This window comes from Xenopus laevis, chromosome 9_10S (assembly GCF_017654675.1).
Source record: "Xenopus laevis strain J_2021 chromosome 9_10S, Xenopus_laevis_v10.1, whole genome shotgun sequence".
Taxonomy (NCBI): Eukaryota; Metazoa; Chordata; class Amphibia; order Anura; family Pipidae; genus Xenopus; species Xenopus laevis.
The window spans coordinates 65,880,723-65,897,188 of NC_054388.1; the positions used below are offsets into that span (position 1 = coordinate 65,880,723).

A 16,466-nucleotide genomic window follows, 5' to 3' on the forward strand; every position below is an offset into this window, starting at 1 on the left:
AGATTACTAGCCAGCAAAGCTACCTAAGCTAAAATGTCCCTCAAATCCCTGCAGACTTCTGTCCCTCCAATACAGAGCAGTATCAAGCAGATTACTAGCCAGCAAACTTACTATCATCTGTCCCTGAAATCACTAACAGCTCTCCCCCTACACTATCTCTTCCAAGCACACACAGGCAGATTTTTCAGATACATTTTTGCCCTTGATCCCCCTCTGGCATGCCACTGTCCAGGTCGTTGCACCCTTTAAACAACTTTAAAATCATTTTTCTGGCCAGAAATGTCTTTTCTAGATGTTAAAGTTCGCCTTCCCATTGAAGTCTATGGGGTTCGCGAACCGTTCGCGAACCGCTCGCGTTTTTGCGCAAGTTCGCGAATATGTTCGCGAACTTTTTTTCCGACGTTCGCTACATCCCTATTTATTAGAACCTACCAAAATTGTTAACATGCTGTTAGGGAGGGGGACCTTTTGGCAAAATAAATCAATTTGAGCAATGTTACATTGTGTTTTCCCATCCTAATTGTATTCTTTTTTATTGTTTTGCAGAAAGAACTTGTAGAGGAAGGGGTGAGTTATGCAATTAAAGGTTAATTACTTCTTTTAAAGATTAAAGTATAAAACCTAACATATTTTAGCCCTCCCCTGAGCCCTATTCAAGTGTCAAGCATGAAAATAGTTTCTGGGATTTTCCGAATCAGGGCTGTGATTGGCTAGTTGGTAACCCCTGTGTGGGCTGCCAGCCAGCAGGAGGCACTTTTGGAAGTAATCCAGGATCTTCATGCCATCAAAACTTGCCAAATCAGGAAATTAAGCATTAACAGCTGCTTCGAGGACACTTAGAGCAACATGAAATTGGGTGGTGAGAAACAAAATGATTGTGAGGGTCAGGGTTATAGATCTAGATACTTTTTTGTGGTTGTTTCTAGTACTTGTCACAAAACAAACCACTGACTAATCAAGTTATCTTCAATATTCTATCAATTTAATTCACTTGGATTACCAAGCATGTCTTTAAATTCTTACTATGTAAGGTCTCAAACCCATAACATTGCCTGTTATCTAAATATTCGTATTGTGTGGTGTATTAGCAAATGTCTGGTAAGTTTATAAAAATCATTCGGTATTACTGATAGATCCCCACCTTCTGCTGGTGGTTCCTAAAGAAAGGATCTTACTTTTTACTTGCCTTATTTCATAAACCTCCACCATGTTGGCTATTGTAGCAAGAATATTTTGCTGGAATATTCCAGATCCTCGATTACTTTCTAGGCTTTGTATTTTTATATATTTAAAGTTTTAATATGTTAATAATAAGAAAGGAGTAAGAGAAGATAAAGGGCTTTAGTGAGCAAGGTAAGGTTATGAGAGTTGTGTATGCAACTATGTGTCCCAAACAGCTGGACGATCTCTAGATTTGGGTAACACATCATTAACTAGTTTCTGCCAAAAGTTGAGAGATGAGGCTACAGAGGACTTCCATTTTAGTAGGATGGCTTTCTTGACATAGAATAACAATTGCAAGTAACATTAATTATATTTTTAATCTTACATATCAAATAGAGCCTCAGATGAGAGCAATCAAAAGCTGTTTCAAGTGCACTTTTTGAAAAAAATATTACCTATATTGATCACTAAAAGAAAAGAATAATAATTCCATCATAGATATTCATCGAATTGCAGAAGCCTTCGGTTATACCAGAACCATATACAGAAAACTCTGTAGTCTCTTACAGAAAACAATAATTATAACAATATAAAAATATTTAAGTAAGGAACCTTTTAATTGCACAATGTTCTAATTCTTACAGTTGATTTTCAACTGTCCACTTCCCTTCATTCAATGATAATTTGAGGGATATAGAAGGTTATATTGGTTTCTCATTTAAAGTAGGTGAGTGCAGCTGGTCACTTGTCATTCTGTTTTTTACAGTGTCCCCAGGCAACCATCTGCTCATGTGAAAAAGGAGAAAGAGGACTCCCAGGGTCTGCAGTGAGTATGCCACACACAATAAATAAAGATGCTCAAAGTTTCCCATACAGTATTTGAAGGGTAGTTCCATGTCAACTATAAAACAAAGAACAGCTTTTGAGGAAACTGTCCTCTTAAAATGTCTAATGTATATGCCCAAAAAGATCGCTCCCATCTGATATCTGGTCACGGCTTGATCAAAAATTAATTAGGCTAGCAGAAGATGCCATCACGTGAGGACCACATTTGTAGTTTAATTTGGTCAACCTATCTAGCAAAATCTAGCAAAGCCTAAAAATTATATTTTAGCATAATATTGAAAAAGGCAGATATAAATACAGAAAAGGTTTGCTCAAAATACAATGCTTTTTTAACAGGAAAAACAGCTTAGTAAAGATTATATTAGGCCATAGGAGTGGGAATGTTTGGTTCATTACTATGTACACTGGACAATACAACATTTTTCCCTTAGTCTTGAGAATTAATTGGAAACCTTTGTCAGTGAGAAGATAATAAACTGATGTTTGCCAGCTTTGCGGCTCTCTGGCGATAACACAGTCTTCAGATGAGGACCCTAATTACAAATACTTTGCTCTTTTCCCCCAGGGTAAAAAAGGTCGACCAGGTGATGATGGGATTCCTGGACCAAAGGGGTTCAAGGTAAGTTTTCATTTCCTTCCTTTTTTTCAGGATTGCATTTTCCTTTTATTCTTCTTATCTCTTAGATATCAAACACAGATTTCTAATATTTTATATTTTTAGGGTGAAGCTGGACTAAATGGAATTCCTGGAAGAGATGGACTTGAGGTAAAAAACAAGTAATATAAGGAGAAAATTACGTATGCCCAGATAGTAAGGAATGGACCCATATATTTTTGTGGAATAACCCAAAAAACACAAAAAAATTACTATGATATTTGAAGATTTTAAATAAAACACACTTGACACATTTAATGCATACACAGGTGTTTGCATTTAACACATTTTTCCACTAAATATTTTTATTACATCCACTCCTAGATGTGAAATGTGTGAATAAATTCTTAATCTGTCTGTATTGGCCAAAAAAATAACCCATACTTATGTTTCTGTTTCAGGGAAAACCAGGGTACAAAGGAGAGCCGGTAACTGCAATTTTTTTATACATTTTTTTTTGTTACCATCAATTATAAACAGTAAATTCAGTTTTGCTCTATTATTTATTTAGGGAGAAAGAGGAGAATGTGGAATACCAGGCATCAAAGGAGACAGAGTAAGTATATAATATGGACCTGCAAAGTGTAAATGGTCAAGACACTCGCTCACTAGTGGCAGGTATGGGATCTACCATTTGACCTGGGGGTTATGTCTGCTAAAAATCATTTAAACATTAAATAAACCCAATAGGATTGTTTTATCACCAAAGTGGATTCATACAGCTTAGAATTAGAAATATTAGCATAAAATGAACACTATGGAAGATTGCGTTCCCATAATTTTGATCTTTCTGGGTAATGGGTTTCCAGGTAAGGGATCCTATACTCTGCTGTGTTTATACTTAAATTGTATGTCTTGTGTAAAATGGTGCTGCTAATGTTTCTTTATAGTTCATACCCCAAATAAATAATAAAGCCCTACAATTAGTGATGGGTGAATGTGTGCTGATAATTTCCTGAAACACATTGAAGTCAATGGGCGTCAAAATAATTTTGACGCGAGCGACAATTTTGTTGTGTCATTTTTATACGCGCGACTATTTTGTCCAAATGCATTAAAGTCAATGGGTGTCTGAATAATTGTGACGCGCAACAATTTTTATGCGTGTTACAATTTTGACGCACGCCAATTTTTTTGATGCAGCGGATTTTTCACCTGCGAATTTTGCTGCAGTTTCGCAAATTTATTCGCTGGCAGCAAACGAATTTGTACCTGCCTAATTTATTCTCCCATCACTAACTACAATCCAACTGCAATCTTTTCTCCCCCACCTTAATTAGCCCTAAAACAGATGCACCCCTAGCCTCGGTTCCACCACTAAGGATATTGTAATTAATAGTTGCAGCCTAAGATCATTTGAATTACTTGTAGGACCACATCTGACAAAAAGACAACCGGCTGCACGTAACTGTAGCTGCTTGCCCCATTTATTTGCTCTTTGCCAACCACAAGAAGTTGGAAGGTGAAACCAATTTCAGTCTTTGCCTATTTAGTGCAATAAATAACAAAATCCATAGCTAGCAATAGACAAAAAGTATGGTTGGCACAAGCCCTTAACCCAATCGGGGCTTTTCTCACAACATTTTTGTGGGGGGGGGGGGTTATAGAAAATTATGGAATGTTATTGGATATGAAAGAAAAATAACTAATAACTAAAAGTTAATAGTATGAAATCACAATATGTGTGAAATAATGTTGATTCTTCTGTATTTTTCAGGGTCCAGAGGGTCCAATTGGCCCTAGAGGATTAAGAGGCATACAGGTAAGAATAATATAGACAATAGAGACTGGAAAGACAAGGTTAAACAGCCTATAATATGAATTATTCTATTTACACAGGGAATTCAAGGGCCTCCAGGTGACCAGGGACCAGAAGGCTTTCAAGGATCAAAGGTGAAATGCACGGTTAATAAAAGTGTTCTGTGCCATTTTCTGTTGTTGGATCACAACTCACAAAGTTCCTTTGTATAACAACAACTGTGTTCTACAGGACACAAACCATGTGTAATGTAATTTATATAGTGAATAAGATACCTTCCCTATTTTAAAATATAAGGATATTATAGGCCACAGAGGACCATATAAAAAGCACTAAGCCAAAGATTGAGTGTGTTTTGAAACATGAAACTCCGAGGTGACTTCTATTGTGCTTATATTTTATAACAGGGGTACATTATTTGTTATAATACAGTTTCAGTGAGTCATGTGACATAAATGACTCTGAATCTGAATCTCTGAGCACTGATTATAACTAATCACATCACCAAGTACCATTTATAATTTACAAAATATTCATCACTCCTGTGTGTATAAATATATTTATAAATATATCACTTTACCACTTCCATCTTACCCCAACTGATTATTCCCTCTATATTTCCAGGGTGACAGAGGCATATCAGGCCTTCCTGGATTTCCTGGAGAACCTGGAATTGGATTGCCTGGTCATAAGGTAATCATCTTGTATTGTCTCTGTGGTTTATGGAATACATGCTTATATTACAAATAATACAAATAATACAGAAGACAGTAAATAGATACAGGTAGAGTTATATCTAGAAAATGAAATCCATGCAGTGCTTTATTATGGCAGGGACAATTCACACGGTTACAATAATTTTATAACCACAATTGTGCTGCTGCAGTCCTTTGTAGCCTCAGGCACACAAATACTTATTAAAGACCCTATATATGAAAATGAGATGATGTTTGCAATCGACCATTTATTTTCAGAGTGTCTCTATCATATTGTTTTACACAGATACTGTATGTTGCATTAATTGTTTGGATGCTAATGTGAAAATATATATTTTAAGGGTGATATTGGAGTACAAGGCAGACCTGGGCCAAGTGGACCTCCTGGAATTGGAGAACCAGGACCAGCAGTAAGTGTTTCTGCATTTCTCCTGTAGAGGGCGGGTTTGTCTTCCTATCATTTGGTTTTATATTTTCTCTGTTACAAGCATAGAGGTGGGAGTAAAGAATTGGTGTTATCATTATTATCCTTTATATAGTGCCCACACATTTATGTAGAGTTAAAACTTGGGGACCTTCTGAGTCAATATATCATCTATGTCCTGATCTGCCATATTCTAGGTATTCTAGTCACCATGTTGAGATTTTGCATGTGCTAAACAGCATTAGTGGTTGCCAATAATTTAGAACGATGGCAAAAGTAGAAGGCAAATGTTAGGGGAGCTGTTTGGTGAATGCATTTAGGTCTCGGTAAATGTTAGTATGTAGTATATGTTGGCTTATGGTATTAACAATTAACCAGCTATATCAGATAATGAAATGTCTGGCAACCATTTGTGCCCAGTTGGTCTGTACTGACACTATCATGGCATTTATACAATTGTATTTAAACACTGTATTTCTCATAGTATGTAGCTGTTTAATCTTGGGCACAGTGACAATAAGGCTCATTTACTACAACGGCGCAAAGTACAACAATCACAGCTAATTACTGTGTTTTTTACTAACAATGCAGTATTTTCCCCCAGAGTTCCAGACAGTGTGATAAAGGGCACCTGCCAATGTGTGTACCTTATTACATCAGATGCAAATTAGTGCCTTGAGTGCAAATAGCGTCACTTCCAGTGCATGTTATAAAGTGTGTGTAATATATTATGCCCAAGCCAGTTGAATGTGTTTTCTTATAGTCTTTGAAATAAAAATGGTTTATTCTACACCTACCTACAGCTTTTTCCTATTTCAAGCAAATCAACCATGTTGGCTTTTGCAAATGCTGACTCATTCTGGAATCAGCCAATTGGAGCAGATGAAATCTTTAAGAACCTACTGCTGCTAACAAATGCATGTTGGTTGAACCATTACCAAACAAATGAAATATATAAGCAAGTGTAAGAATATGAATATTGTACAAACTATTTGTGCCTGATTGTTAGGATAATTAAGCCCTGGTAATGACATAACAGCAGAACAAAAAAATGTAAATCTTTCAAAACCCTCCAAAACTAAAAGAAATTAAAACTCTGGGCCCATTTACTTACAATAGAATTTCTATTTTTTCCACAAATCTCTTAAAATGTTTGGTTTTCCAATATTTCTTAAAGCTCAAAATATTTGAGATTAAGGGGCATATTTATCAAGGCTCAAATTTCAAATTTGAAAAACTTCGAAATTCGAATCCAAAAAGACCAACCGAAATTAAATCAAAGGTTTTTTTTGGCCAAATAGGTCCATTTTCGATCAAATAGGTCCATTTTTGATTGAATTCAATTGTACGAATCGAAGTAATATAGAAACTTGAATCCAAATAGGTTCTAGGACGTCCCCATAGGCTAAAACAGCAATTTGGCAGGTTTTAGATGGTCAAAGTCGAATTTTTAAAGAGACAGTACATTTTAAATTTCAAAATTCAAATTTTCAAATTTTTTTCAAATTTGAATCGAATTTGGACTATTCCCAAAATTAGAATTTTTTTTAATTCGAATGTTCACTTCGACCTTTGATAAATCTGCCCCTAAGTGTAAAAAACACGAAAACCTGTAATGCATAAAGTTGTCAAGGTCCTATAGAATTCAGTGGGGGCCACACTGTTCCTATTGGACCAGTTTTAATCTTTAATTTGGAGGTTTCCAGATTTTTATTTTGATAGGAGTTGTCAGAAAAACTTTAATTTTCAGAGGTTTTAGATGTATTCATATTTCTTTAGAGCATCGTTCAGCGTTTTTTTTGTTCGGTTGTTACTTTTTATATTCAGATCCTCATCTCCAGGTTGCCATCCTGTGTTAATGGGACTGCTCCCTGCACTGAAAGTATATGTGTCTGTCTATCTGTATAAGTGTGATTTTTAGCTGGTAACTAAGGGGTTAAGGGTGGTAGATAAATTTCCTTTTCCATGGTTTTATTTTATCGCCTACCCACTTTATTTTATCGCCTAGACACAGTAATGCATGTCTCTGCAGTTTTGTAGCAAGTTTCTTGCCTTTTTTGTCTAAATGGAGAAGTTTTAAACTATTTTGAGCATTGTTTTTTACCGTACTTGGAATTTGTGTAAAGTGTAAAAGCATCTCTAAAAACACTTCCACTAGAGTAACATTATATTTCAGCTCAATGGAAAATTATAAATGAGTATAGAAGGCTATTCTCAAAACAATGCCCTTATTTTAAATGAAAAAGTGCAGTTATGTCACTCCCAGGAACAAGATATTCAGCGTTAGCTACAGGCATTACTGTATTTATGGGATCCATCACCATCCAGAACAATGCCGAGTTCTTCTAAAACAGGTCATGACAAGATTAACTAAATAGGGGGATTGTTCACATGCAGTGAAATGTCAATTCTGAAAAGATTAACTTTGTTCATTTCCATTGTAACAGGGACCTCAAGGATCACAAGGTATTCCGGGAGAAAGAGGGGCACCAGGGGAAGGGCTGCCTGGACCAAAGGTAATTTATGCTAAATGGAATGGTTAGAATAACATCTTTGGGATTGTTTCTTAAGGTTTGAATTGGTGCAGGGTGCAGGATGAATAGGTTAAATCTTTTTAGTTTCAATCTATTATTTTGAAAGGATTATATATTTTGGGAGATTTGCCCAAAACCTCTGAATATTTGAAAGTATTAGGGATACACCAAATCCATAATTTTCCTATACTACACAAGTACACAACCAAATTGAATAGCTAATTTTCCTATTCAAAAATTGCAATTTTGCAGAAATTTGGAACAATCAATTGTCCAGAGCTGTAAAGCCAATTGACTTGAAGGGTTCTGGTTTGGTCCTGCTGAACAGTTAAGGGGTAATTTGCAATACAGAATGTGTTTGTGGTATGCAAACAAAAGGCAGCAATCTGACTTTTTTGCACTTTGCACACTGCATTGTAAATGACTCCTTAAAGGAGAAGGAAAGGTTAAAATACTGGGAGTGCCAAATATTAGGCACCCCCCCCCCCCAGTGACTATATTCATGTACCTGATACACCAAACCAATTCTCATGCAGAAGAAGAGGAATGCTCTGTGGTGTTCACACAGAAATAGCCTGGGCTTGTGCAGTTTTCTGCTAACAGGGGCACAGGCCCAGGGTATCACTGGGAGGGGAGGGGATAACTAACATTTGGCATCGCTCAGTGATATAACCTTACCTTTTCCTTTAATGTTCAGCAGAATTGTACCAAATCCAAGCACCAGAGCAAAGTACAACATATGCCAGGATGTGTTTACAATTGAGCACTTGCACCCTAGTGGGTTTTGCTTCTAGATGTTCCTAGGGTTGCCACCTGGCTGATATTTTACTGGCGTGGCCGGTAAAAATGATGCTTGATGCCAATGTTATTAATAGGAAAAAACATCAAGAATATAGGAAGGCCAGTATTTTTTTCCAAAAAAGTGGCAACCCTAGATGTTCCTAGGACAAAGAGAAAGTGCACAGCTCCTTATATGGGCTCCTTCAGGTGAATCCCCCTACAGGCCAACCTTTGGGGTTGGTGCCACCTGCTGGCTGAAATACAAAATTATCCCAAATACAAATGTAAGCACATCCACCCTTGTGAAAAATTCACCAATATAAAACAGTGGCCCAGGTGCTCCAGCCATAGGCCCTCAGCTCAAGGTATCGGGTAAACAAGCAGGAGGTATTGGGCCAGATACTTAAATAAAGCTTTTTTTAAACTCTAACTTTATTTTGTTTGGCCTGCCTGTGGATTGCCAGAGTGCCCAATACCTCCTGAAATACAACATTTCCCAACTATTTACACATTAAAAATAAACGTTATTTTTCACCACCTTACATGCCAGCAAATTGTTCCAGACAGTCAGGAAACTTTTGATAAATGAGTAAAATATGAACAGCTGGAAAACCTACTGGATATCTGCTTATATGCCCCTTACCTTGGCAATAGCTGCAGAACGCCTTACATACAGATGGATATATTCTAGCATTTGGCAGAGATGGCTCACCATGAACTTTTTTTTTAGATATTTATTACTCCTTTTATCATTGGCATGAATATAGTAATAGTTTGTGCCATAGTGTTCTCTGTGCCCCATGTAATGTAACAGCAAACAAAGTTTACTCTGTTGGTATCTGTCACCATGTTCAATTACATCAGCTCCACACTGGCTGCACCATGGCTTACCATTATATGGGATATACCTGCCATTAGTACAGGTAGAGGTGCATAATGTGTATTAACTCATAATGCCACAAGCATTACTGAGTAATGAAAAAAGTGGCCAAACCCTGCCTTGACAAGAATTATTTTATGACGACTTTTTACCATACTAGGCAGAAAAATCTGCATTCATGACAACATTTGATATTAGGATAAAGCTATGATCTCTGTGCTGCTAGAGGGCTTGCTATAAGAATATTTAGGGTCATAGAGGTTCACCTAGTTAAAGTATTGCTAGAGAGAACTTCATATAATCAATAATCATATTATCAGTGTGATGATAGGTAGAAATACTTGGATTACAGACATGAAGAGATTACTTTTGATATATTTTTACATAAGATCTCAATAGCTAGATATAAAACATTGCCATTGGTTGCAAAAAAAAAAGAAAAAAACAACTGAAAGGTAAATGGGTAAGTAGGTGCCAAAATGAAAGAACTAGAAAAAAACAGCTACACTGTATTGACATGTTGACTTTCAGTTAACTCTAGGGTTGCCACCTTTGTGGCAGGGGGCGGGGCCATTACATCACCAGGACGGGTCTATTACATTGCAGACGGGGTGTGCTACGTCACATGGGTATGGCTATGACGCGGTGAACAGCAATTGGTTGAGCACCATGTCAATCAGGGGATACCCTGCCCAGTGGGTTTTCCTTTTTTGTAAAAAATGGGCAGACTGTCTTGACCTGGCAGCCCTTCTGAAAACCGGGCTGTCCAGGTCAAATCTGGACAGGTGGCAACCCTAGTTAATTCTCATATTCAACAAATAAAATACATTTTAGTATATGTGTCATTTAAGGACCACTATAACATAAAGGTTTTATGCTTAGTACGGCAATACCTATACATAGTTTATAGGTACTGTATTTCATTCTCTCTGCCCAAAAAGGAAGAAAACCTTGAGTTGTTTCTGCTGCAGCTACACATGGAAAAACAAAGGCTGCTTGGTTTGAAATCCCCAAATGTCCATACACCTTTGCTGGTGCTATCACTTTGTAAGATGATTCTAACACAAAAGGAGAGCTATGAGGAAAGAGGCCAAATGCATAAAAAAAAGCTATAGTTTGTTCCCTTTGACCAATTTTTGGTATTTTCAAAAAAAAACCCACGGAACAAAAGGGTGAGTTCAGGTGTTTAGTCACTGTGCTTCTGTAGTGGAAAAAAATATGCCAGAGAGAATGGCTGAAATCACACCATGTTGCTACATGTGGAAGGCTCAGTAATGGAATGTATTCCAGAAAGTCCATTTGCCATAAGGGCACAATATCTTTTTTTGCCTTGAAATAGCCCTGGTATGTATTTATTATATTATGGACCTGTGTTTAGACATGTTGCCGTTTTATTTACACAGGGAGACCGAGGATTTGAAGGACCCAGAGGTCCGCGTGGTCAACAAGGACCCAGCATTAAAGGTGACAAGGTAAATAGTAAGCCCTAGGTTGGTTATTTTAACTGGAAAACTAAACTATGAAGAAACTTTTGATATTATAAATTATTTATTTTAGATTTTTTTGTCTGGTCTTGTTTTCCTTTAAATTAAATTACTTCACTTGCGCCCACAGATAATCTTATCACACACAAAGTGCATTGACATTAATGTGAGTGTCAAAAAGGCAAGGGCATTCTCTTACCAATTCTCCATATAGTTGGCAGACAATTATTTTGTGGGGGCTACAAAAGATGAGGAGAACCTTGCCTTACCACACTGGTTCTCAACCTCTGGAACTGACCTCCTTATGGGAGCTTTGAGCAGTAGCAGGGAGAGGACAGCAAATAATGGCTACTTACTCTCCTAGATACATTCAAATGCCCAACTTAAAGATCAGATAGGGTGAGATTTGGGGTGGATATGTATTTGCTGTCCTAAATATTCTTGGAACTATGGCTGACTAATACATATTTGCCTATATTAGTACCCATGTTATAAGCTAAGGATGGTACTGACCAGGTCAGGTCGAATCTTCAGGACTTGGAACACAGTTTGAAGCTGTGGTCCAACTGAAGTTGCTTGAACTGAAGTTGTTTGACAATAGAGCCCACACTCCAGTTGGGGGTAAGAGTAGTTCTTTTAATTGCCCCCCACTAGTGATAGGACACTTGCTACCGGTATGAGAGGTCATGTCAGTCATATAGCACACAAATGTGCCTCTAACATCACAAGCATTTGCATAATGAGCAAGTTGCAGTATTCACAGTATTATGTGCATGCATGTGCCCCCAACACGACCACTCGTATTGTGAGCTCCCTCCTGGTGTGGGTGACCTATAGCTGGTGGGGGTAATTTTTTTTAAAAAAACTATTGTTGCCTACAACTAGAGTGTGGGCTCTATTAGCCTTCACCTTTGGTTGGGGATGATATTTTTGTCCAACAGGTGCCCTTCAAGTACAAGGCACGCTTGCTCTTAATGCTTGTCTTTGTTGCCACTATGACTATGGAGCACCCCCTGGCTTGAAACAGACACCCCTGACTAGGTAGCATGGTTTTTATATTTGAATGGCGTTTTTTGGTTTTTCACTTTGCACCACAAGGATAAACCTATTTTTACAAACTATTATTATTAGGTCTTATTTAGATTGTATGCCATAATACAATAATAGTAAAATGGAAAGAGTTGCTGGTGTTATTATGTTGATTTGAAATAACCAACATACTGTTCTTCAGCTTATTCTTCTTATTCTATTATTCTTAGTGCCCCCCATTTTCTCAATACTTCTCCTCCAACAGTTTTAGGGATACAAGGTTCCCAAACTTTGCACAGTTTTTTCACAGAGAGACTACATATCAAGTTCAAGAAACTGGTTGGAGCCAATAAGAGCCAGTCAGATTGAACCTGCTGCACAGTATTAACGTCAGGGTCCCGAAACTCTAAACAATTGGCCACTAGGGAACTCCACTGAGTGGAGTCAACAACAGCCAATCAGATTTCATTCAGTGACTTCACATGTTTGTTGTTCTCTGCTCCAGCCATGTGTCATTTAAGTGCAATAAACTGGGTACTATCCCTTTGTCTCACATCACAGTGATTCTTCCTCTCTCTTTTACATTATAGATTTTTTACCCATAATGTTCTTTTACTGATTTGTGTAGGGGGACTTTGGACCTCCTGGACTACCTGGCCCTATTGGTTTACCTGGCACTGGAATTCAAGGAGAAAAGGTGAGAATTTTCCATCCGTAAACAAGTAAACCATGCAAGAAAATAAAGATTAGGCTACCCTGTTAACTTTATTTAAGAAGAACATATATACAGTGCATTGTTACACATTAGGACAACATCCTATCAATTTCTATTTAATAACATTTCCCAAAATACACAGTTTATAAACAGGTGATTTATTTTAGGGAATACAAGGTCCTGTAGGACCTCCGGGAATGAGGGGACCGTCTGGAGAAGGACTAATAGGATCCAAGGTAAGGATATTCTACTACAGTATAGTAAGTTCACACCTCCTGACTTCTTAACAAATATCAAAACTCCAGCTTTTTTGCCTATTAATATGGCAATTTATGTTACAGGGTGAGCAAGGCCTTCCAGGAGAGTCTGGAGTACCTGGAGAGAGGGGGATTGGTGAGCCAGGTGCCAAAGTAAGTTGAAATATGTTGTTTACTAAAATGCTAAATATTTACTCCATGTGGTACCAAGTAAAACTGCAAGCTGACAATTTCATTTGTAAACTGCCTAAGGATGAGTAGGCACAGTATTCTTCTTACTGAGCACAATTATACTGGAAATTGTAAGGGTATAGTGGCCCTTTAACTAGATGGTGCTGCTTTTTAGACAGGCAGAGAAGTGCTGTTCTGTGGAAATAGTAAGACAACGATTCTCATTTTACCATCTTTTTAAGGGAAAAAATGGAAGCTTAACCCTACTTATAGGGTATATTTGACATTGCATTTGTTAGCAGCTTATTAATTTATTAGCATAACATAAAAAACGTGTACCCTATGAAAATATTTGTAGAGTCTTTAATGTATTAATACTTTCTACAAACAGATGATGGTTTGCTATTGAGTCTTCAAATTTTTGAATGTTCCATGACATGTTTCCAAATGGTTCCTTTTTTAACACATTTGGGAGAAAACAGTCAAAATATCAAACGAATGTTTTTGATTTTGTTTTTAAGGGAGAACCAGGATCTACAGGATTAGCAGGATTACCTGGTCTACCTGGTGAAGATGGAGCCCCTGGACAAAAGGTTTTACATAATAAACAATTTTGAAAGCATGCAGAATGCCATTATAAGAGTAAAGATTTACAGAAACTATCAACAGGCAGTGACCAGGTTACACAGGCATACATCACTAGGAATCAACAGACTATGGTGCTTAAAAAATATCAGGATATTAAATCCTATGGTTAATAACAGCAGAGGACAAAGCAACAAAAAAATGTTCAGCTCTCCCTCCATGACATTGAGCAATATAAATATACATTATATATACTGAACAATTAAGATAAATACAAATACACACCAGAAAAACACATTGGGCTCTGAATGAAGAGTGCAGGCTCCTTACATATTAAAGGGTAAGGAAAAAAAGAGGCAAAAAGTTAAGTCCAGAGAAGCTATAAGATTTTTCCTTTCAAAAAGAAGGTTTTTTTGACAAGCATGTTGACAGAACATGTACATAGATCTTTGATGGGCCACTGTCCTCCAGTTAGATTGAAGAAAATCTTTTTCATTCCTCATCCATGATAATTTTTGCTGTTTTGCCTCCACTTCAGGTTACTTATGAAAATAAGTAGAAATACCAAGAAACCAGGATTTGGCTAAGAGATTAGCCCAAATCCTTGATCTTTTGGAAGGTTTGCGATTCAGCCAAACCATACTGAATCTGAACCATTAAAGACTTCAAAGTTCTTGACAACTGAATTAGACAATTTTTTTGTTCACAGATAGGGATGTCGCGGACTGTTCGCCCGCGAACTAATTCGCGCGAACATCGACCGTTCGCGTCCGCCGAATGTTCGCGAACGTCGCGCGACGTTCGCCAATTTGGGTTCGCCATAGCTGGCGCTTATTTTTGACCTCTCACCCCAGACCAGCAGATACATGGCAGCCAATCAGGAAGCTCTCCCTCCTGGACCACCCCCACACCCCCTGGACCACTCCCCTTCCATATATAAACTGAAGCCCTGCAGCGTTTTTTCATTCTGCCTGTGTGTGCTTGGAAGAGCTAGTGTAGGGAGAGAGCTGTTAGTGATTTGAGGGACAGTTGATAGTAACTTTGCTGGCTAGTAATCTACTTGATACTGCTCTGTATTGTAGGGACAGAACTCTGCAGGGATTTGAGGGACATTTTAGGTTAGGTAGCTTTGCTGGCTAGTAATCTACCTTCTACTGCAGTGCTCTGTGTGTAGCTGCTGTGGGCACTGCTGCTGATCTCTCATCTGCTGACTGCTGCCTGTAACCCAATAGTCCTTGTAAGGACTGCTTTTATTTTCTTTTTTGTTTTTTTACTTTGCTAGTTGCTACTATAAGAGCCCAGTGCTATTAGTCTAGCTGTGTTGGGGTGGGGAGTGGGACTGGTGTGCTGCTCCTAGTAGTTCAGCACCAACCAGAGTAATTTTTTTTTTTTAATATATATATATATTTTTTACTTATCTCACTGTTCTTTAACGTGTCCAGTGCTGTTTGCTGTTCTTCATAGTAGTGCACCAATAGTAGTGCACTTGCAGGCATTATTTGCCCAGTGTTTTCTTCAAACAACGACCACCTAGCTGTGTGAGCTTGTTCACATTCTGTCTAAATATCAATAATAATACCGTCTCCAGAAACACCACCTGAGTGACGTTTTTCAAGCAGCAATAATATATTCCGTATCCACTGCTGTAGTGTATACGTTGACCTTGCAGGCATTGTTTCAATTTGTTTGCCCAGTGTGTTCTTCATTTTCAAACAACGGCCAGCTAGCTGTGTGAGCTTGTTCACATTCTGTCTAAATATCAATAATAATACCGTCTCCAGAAACACCACCTGAGTGACGTTTTTCAAGCAGCAATAATATATTCCGTATCCACCGCTGTAGTGTATACGTTGACCTTGCAGGCATTGTTTCAATTTGTTTGCCCAGTATGTTCTTCATTTTTCAAACAACGGCCACCTAGCTGTGTGAGCTTGTTCACATTCTGTCTAAATATCAATAATAATACCGTCTCCAGAAACACCACCTGAGTGACGTTTTTCAAGCAGCAATAATATATTCCGTATCCACTGCTGTAGTGTATACGTTGACCTTGCAGGCATTGTTTCAATTTGTTTGCCCAGTGTGTTCTTCATTTTCAAACAACGGCCAGCTAGCCTAGCTGTGTGAGCTTGTTCACATTCTGTCTAAATATCAATAATAATACCGTCTCCAGAAACACCACCTGAGTGACGTTTTTCAAGCAGCAATAATATATTCCGTATCCACTGCTGTAGTGTATACGTTGACCTTGCAGGCATTGTTTCAATTTGTTTGCCCAGTGTGTTCTTCATTTTCAAACAACGGCCAGCTAGCTTAGCTGTGTGAGCTTGTTCACATTCTGTCTAAATATCAATAATAATACCGTCTCCAGAAACACCACCTGAGTGACGTTTTTCAAGCAGCAATAATATATTCCGTATCCACTGCTGTAGTGTATACGTTGACCTTGCAGGCATTGTTTCAATTT

General features: G+C 37.8%; 1 protein-coding gene across 2 annotated transcripts in view; it reads left to right on the forward strand.

Moving 5' to 3' along the window:
* Positions 1–16,466, forward strand: part of LOC108702985 (collagen alpha-1(XXVIII) chain) — a 54,037-nt gene that overhangs the window by 17,607 nt on the left and 19,964 nt on the right. For both annotated transcript variants that reach the window (XM_018238847.2, XM_018238848.2), the window contains exons 4-19: positions 547–567; positions 1,931–1,990; positions 2,576–2,629; positions 2,732–2,776; positions 3,067–3,093; positions 3,177–3,221; positions 4,383–4,427; positions 4,505–4,558; positions 5,049–5,117; positions 5,482–5,550; positions 8,012–8,080; positions 11,162–11,230; positions 12,900–12,968; positions 13,154–13,222; positions 13,328–13,396; positions 13,936–14,007. In XM_018238847.2, the coding sequence (XP_018094336.1) occupies positions 547–567; positions 1,931–1,990; positions 2,576–2,629; positions 2,732–2,776; positions 3,067–3,093; positions 3,177–3,221; positions 4,383–4,427; positions 4,505–4,558; positions 5,049–5,117; positions 5,482–5,550; positions 8,012–8,080; positions 11,162–11,230; positions 12,900–12,968; positions 13,154–13,222; positions 13,328–13,396; positions 13,936–14,007 (906 nt within the window). The remainder of the gene's footprint in view (positions 1–546; positions 568–1,930; positions 1,991–2,575; positions 2,630–2,731; positions 2,777–3,066; positions 3,094–3,176; positions 3,222–4,382; positions 4,428–4,504; positions 4,559–5,048; positions 5,118–5,481; positions 5,551–8,011; positions 8,081–11,161; positions 11,231–12,899; positions 12,969–13,153; positions 13,223–13,327; positions 13,397–13,935; positions 14,008–16,466) is intronic.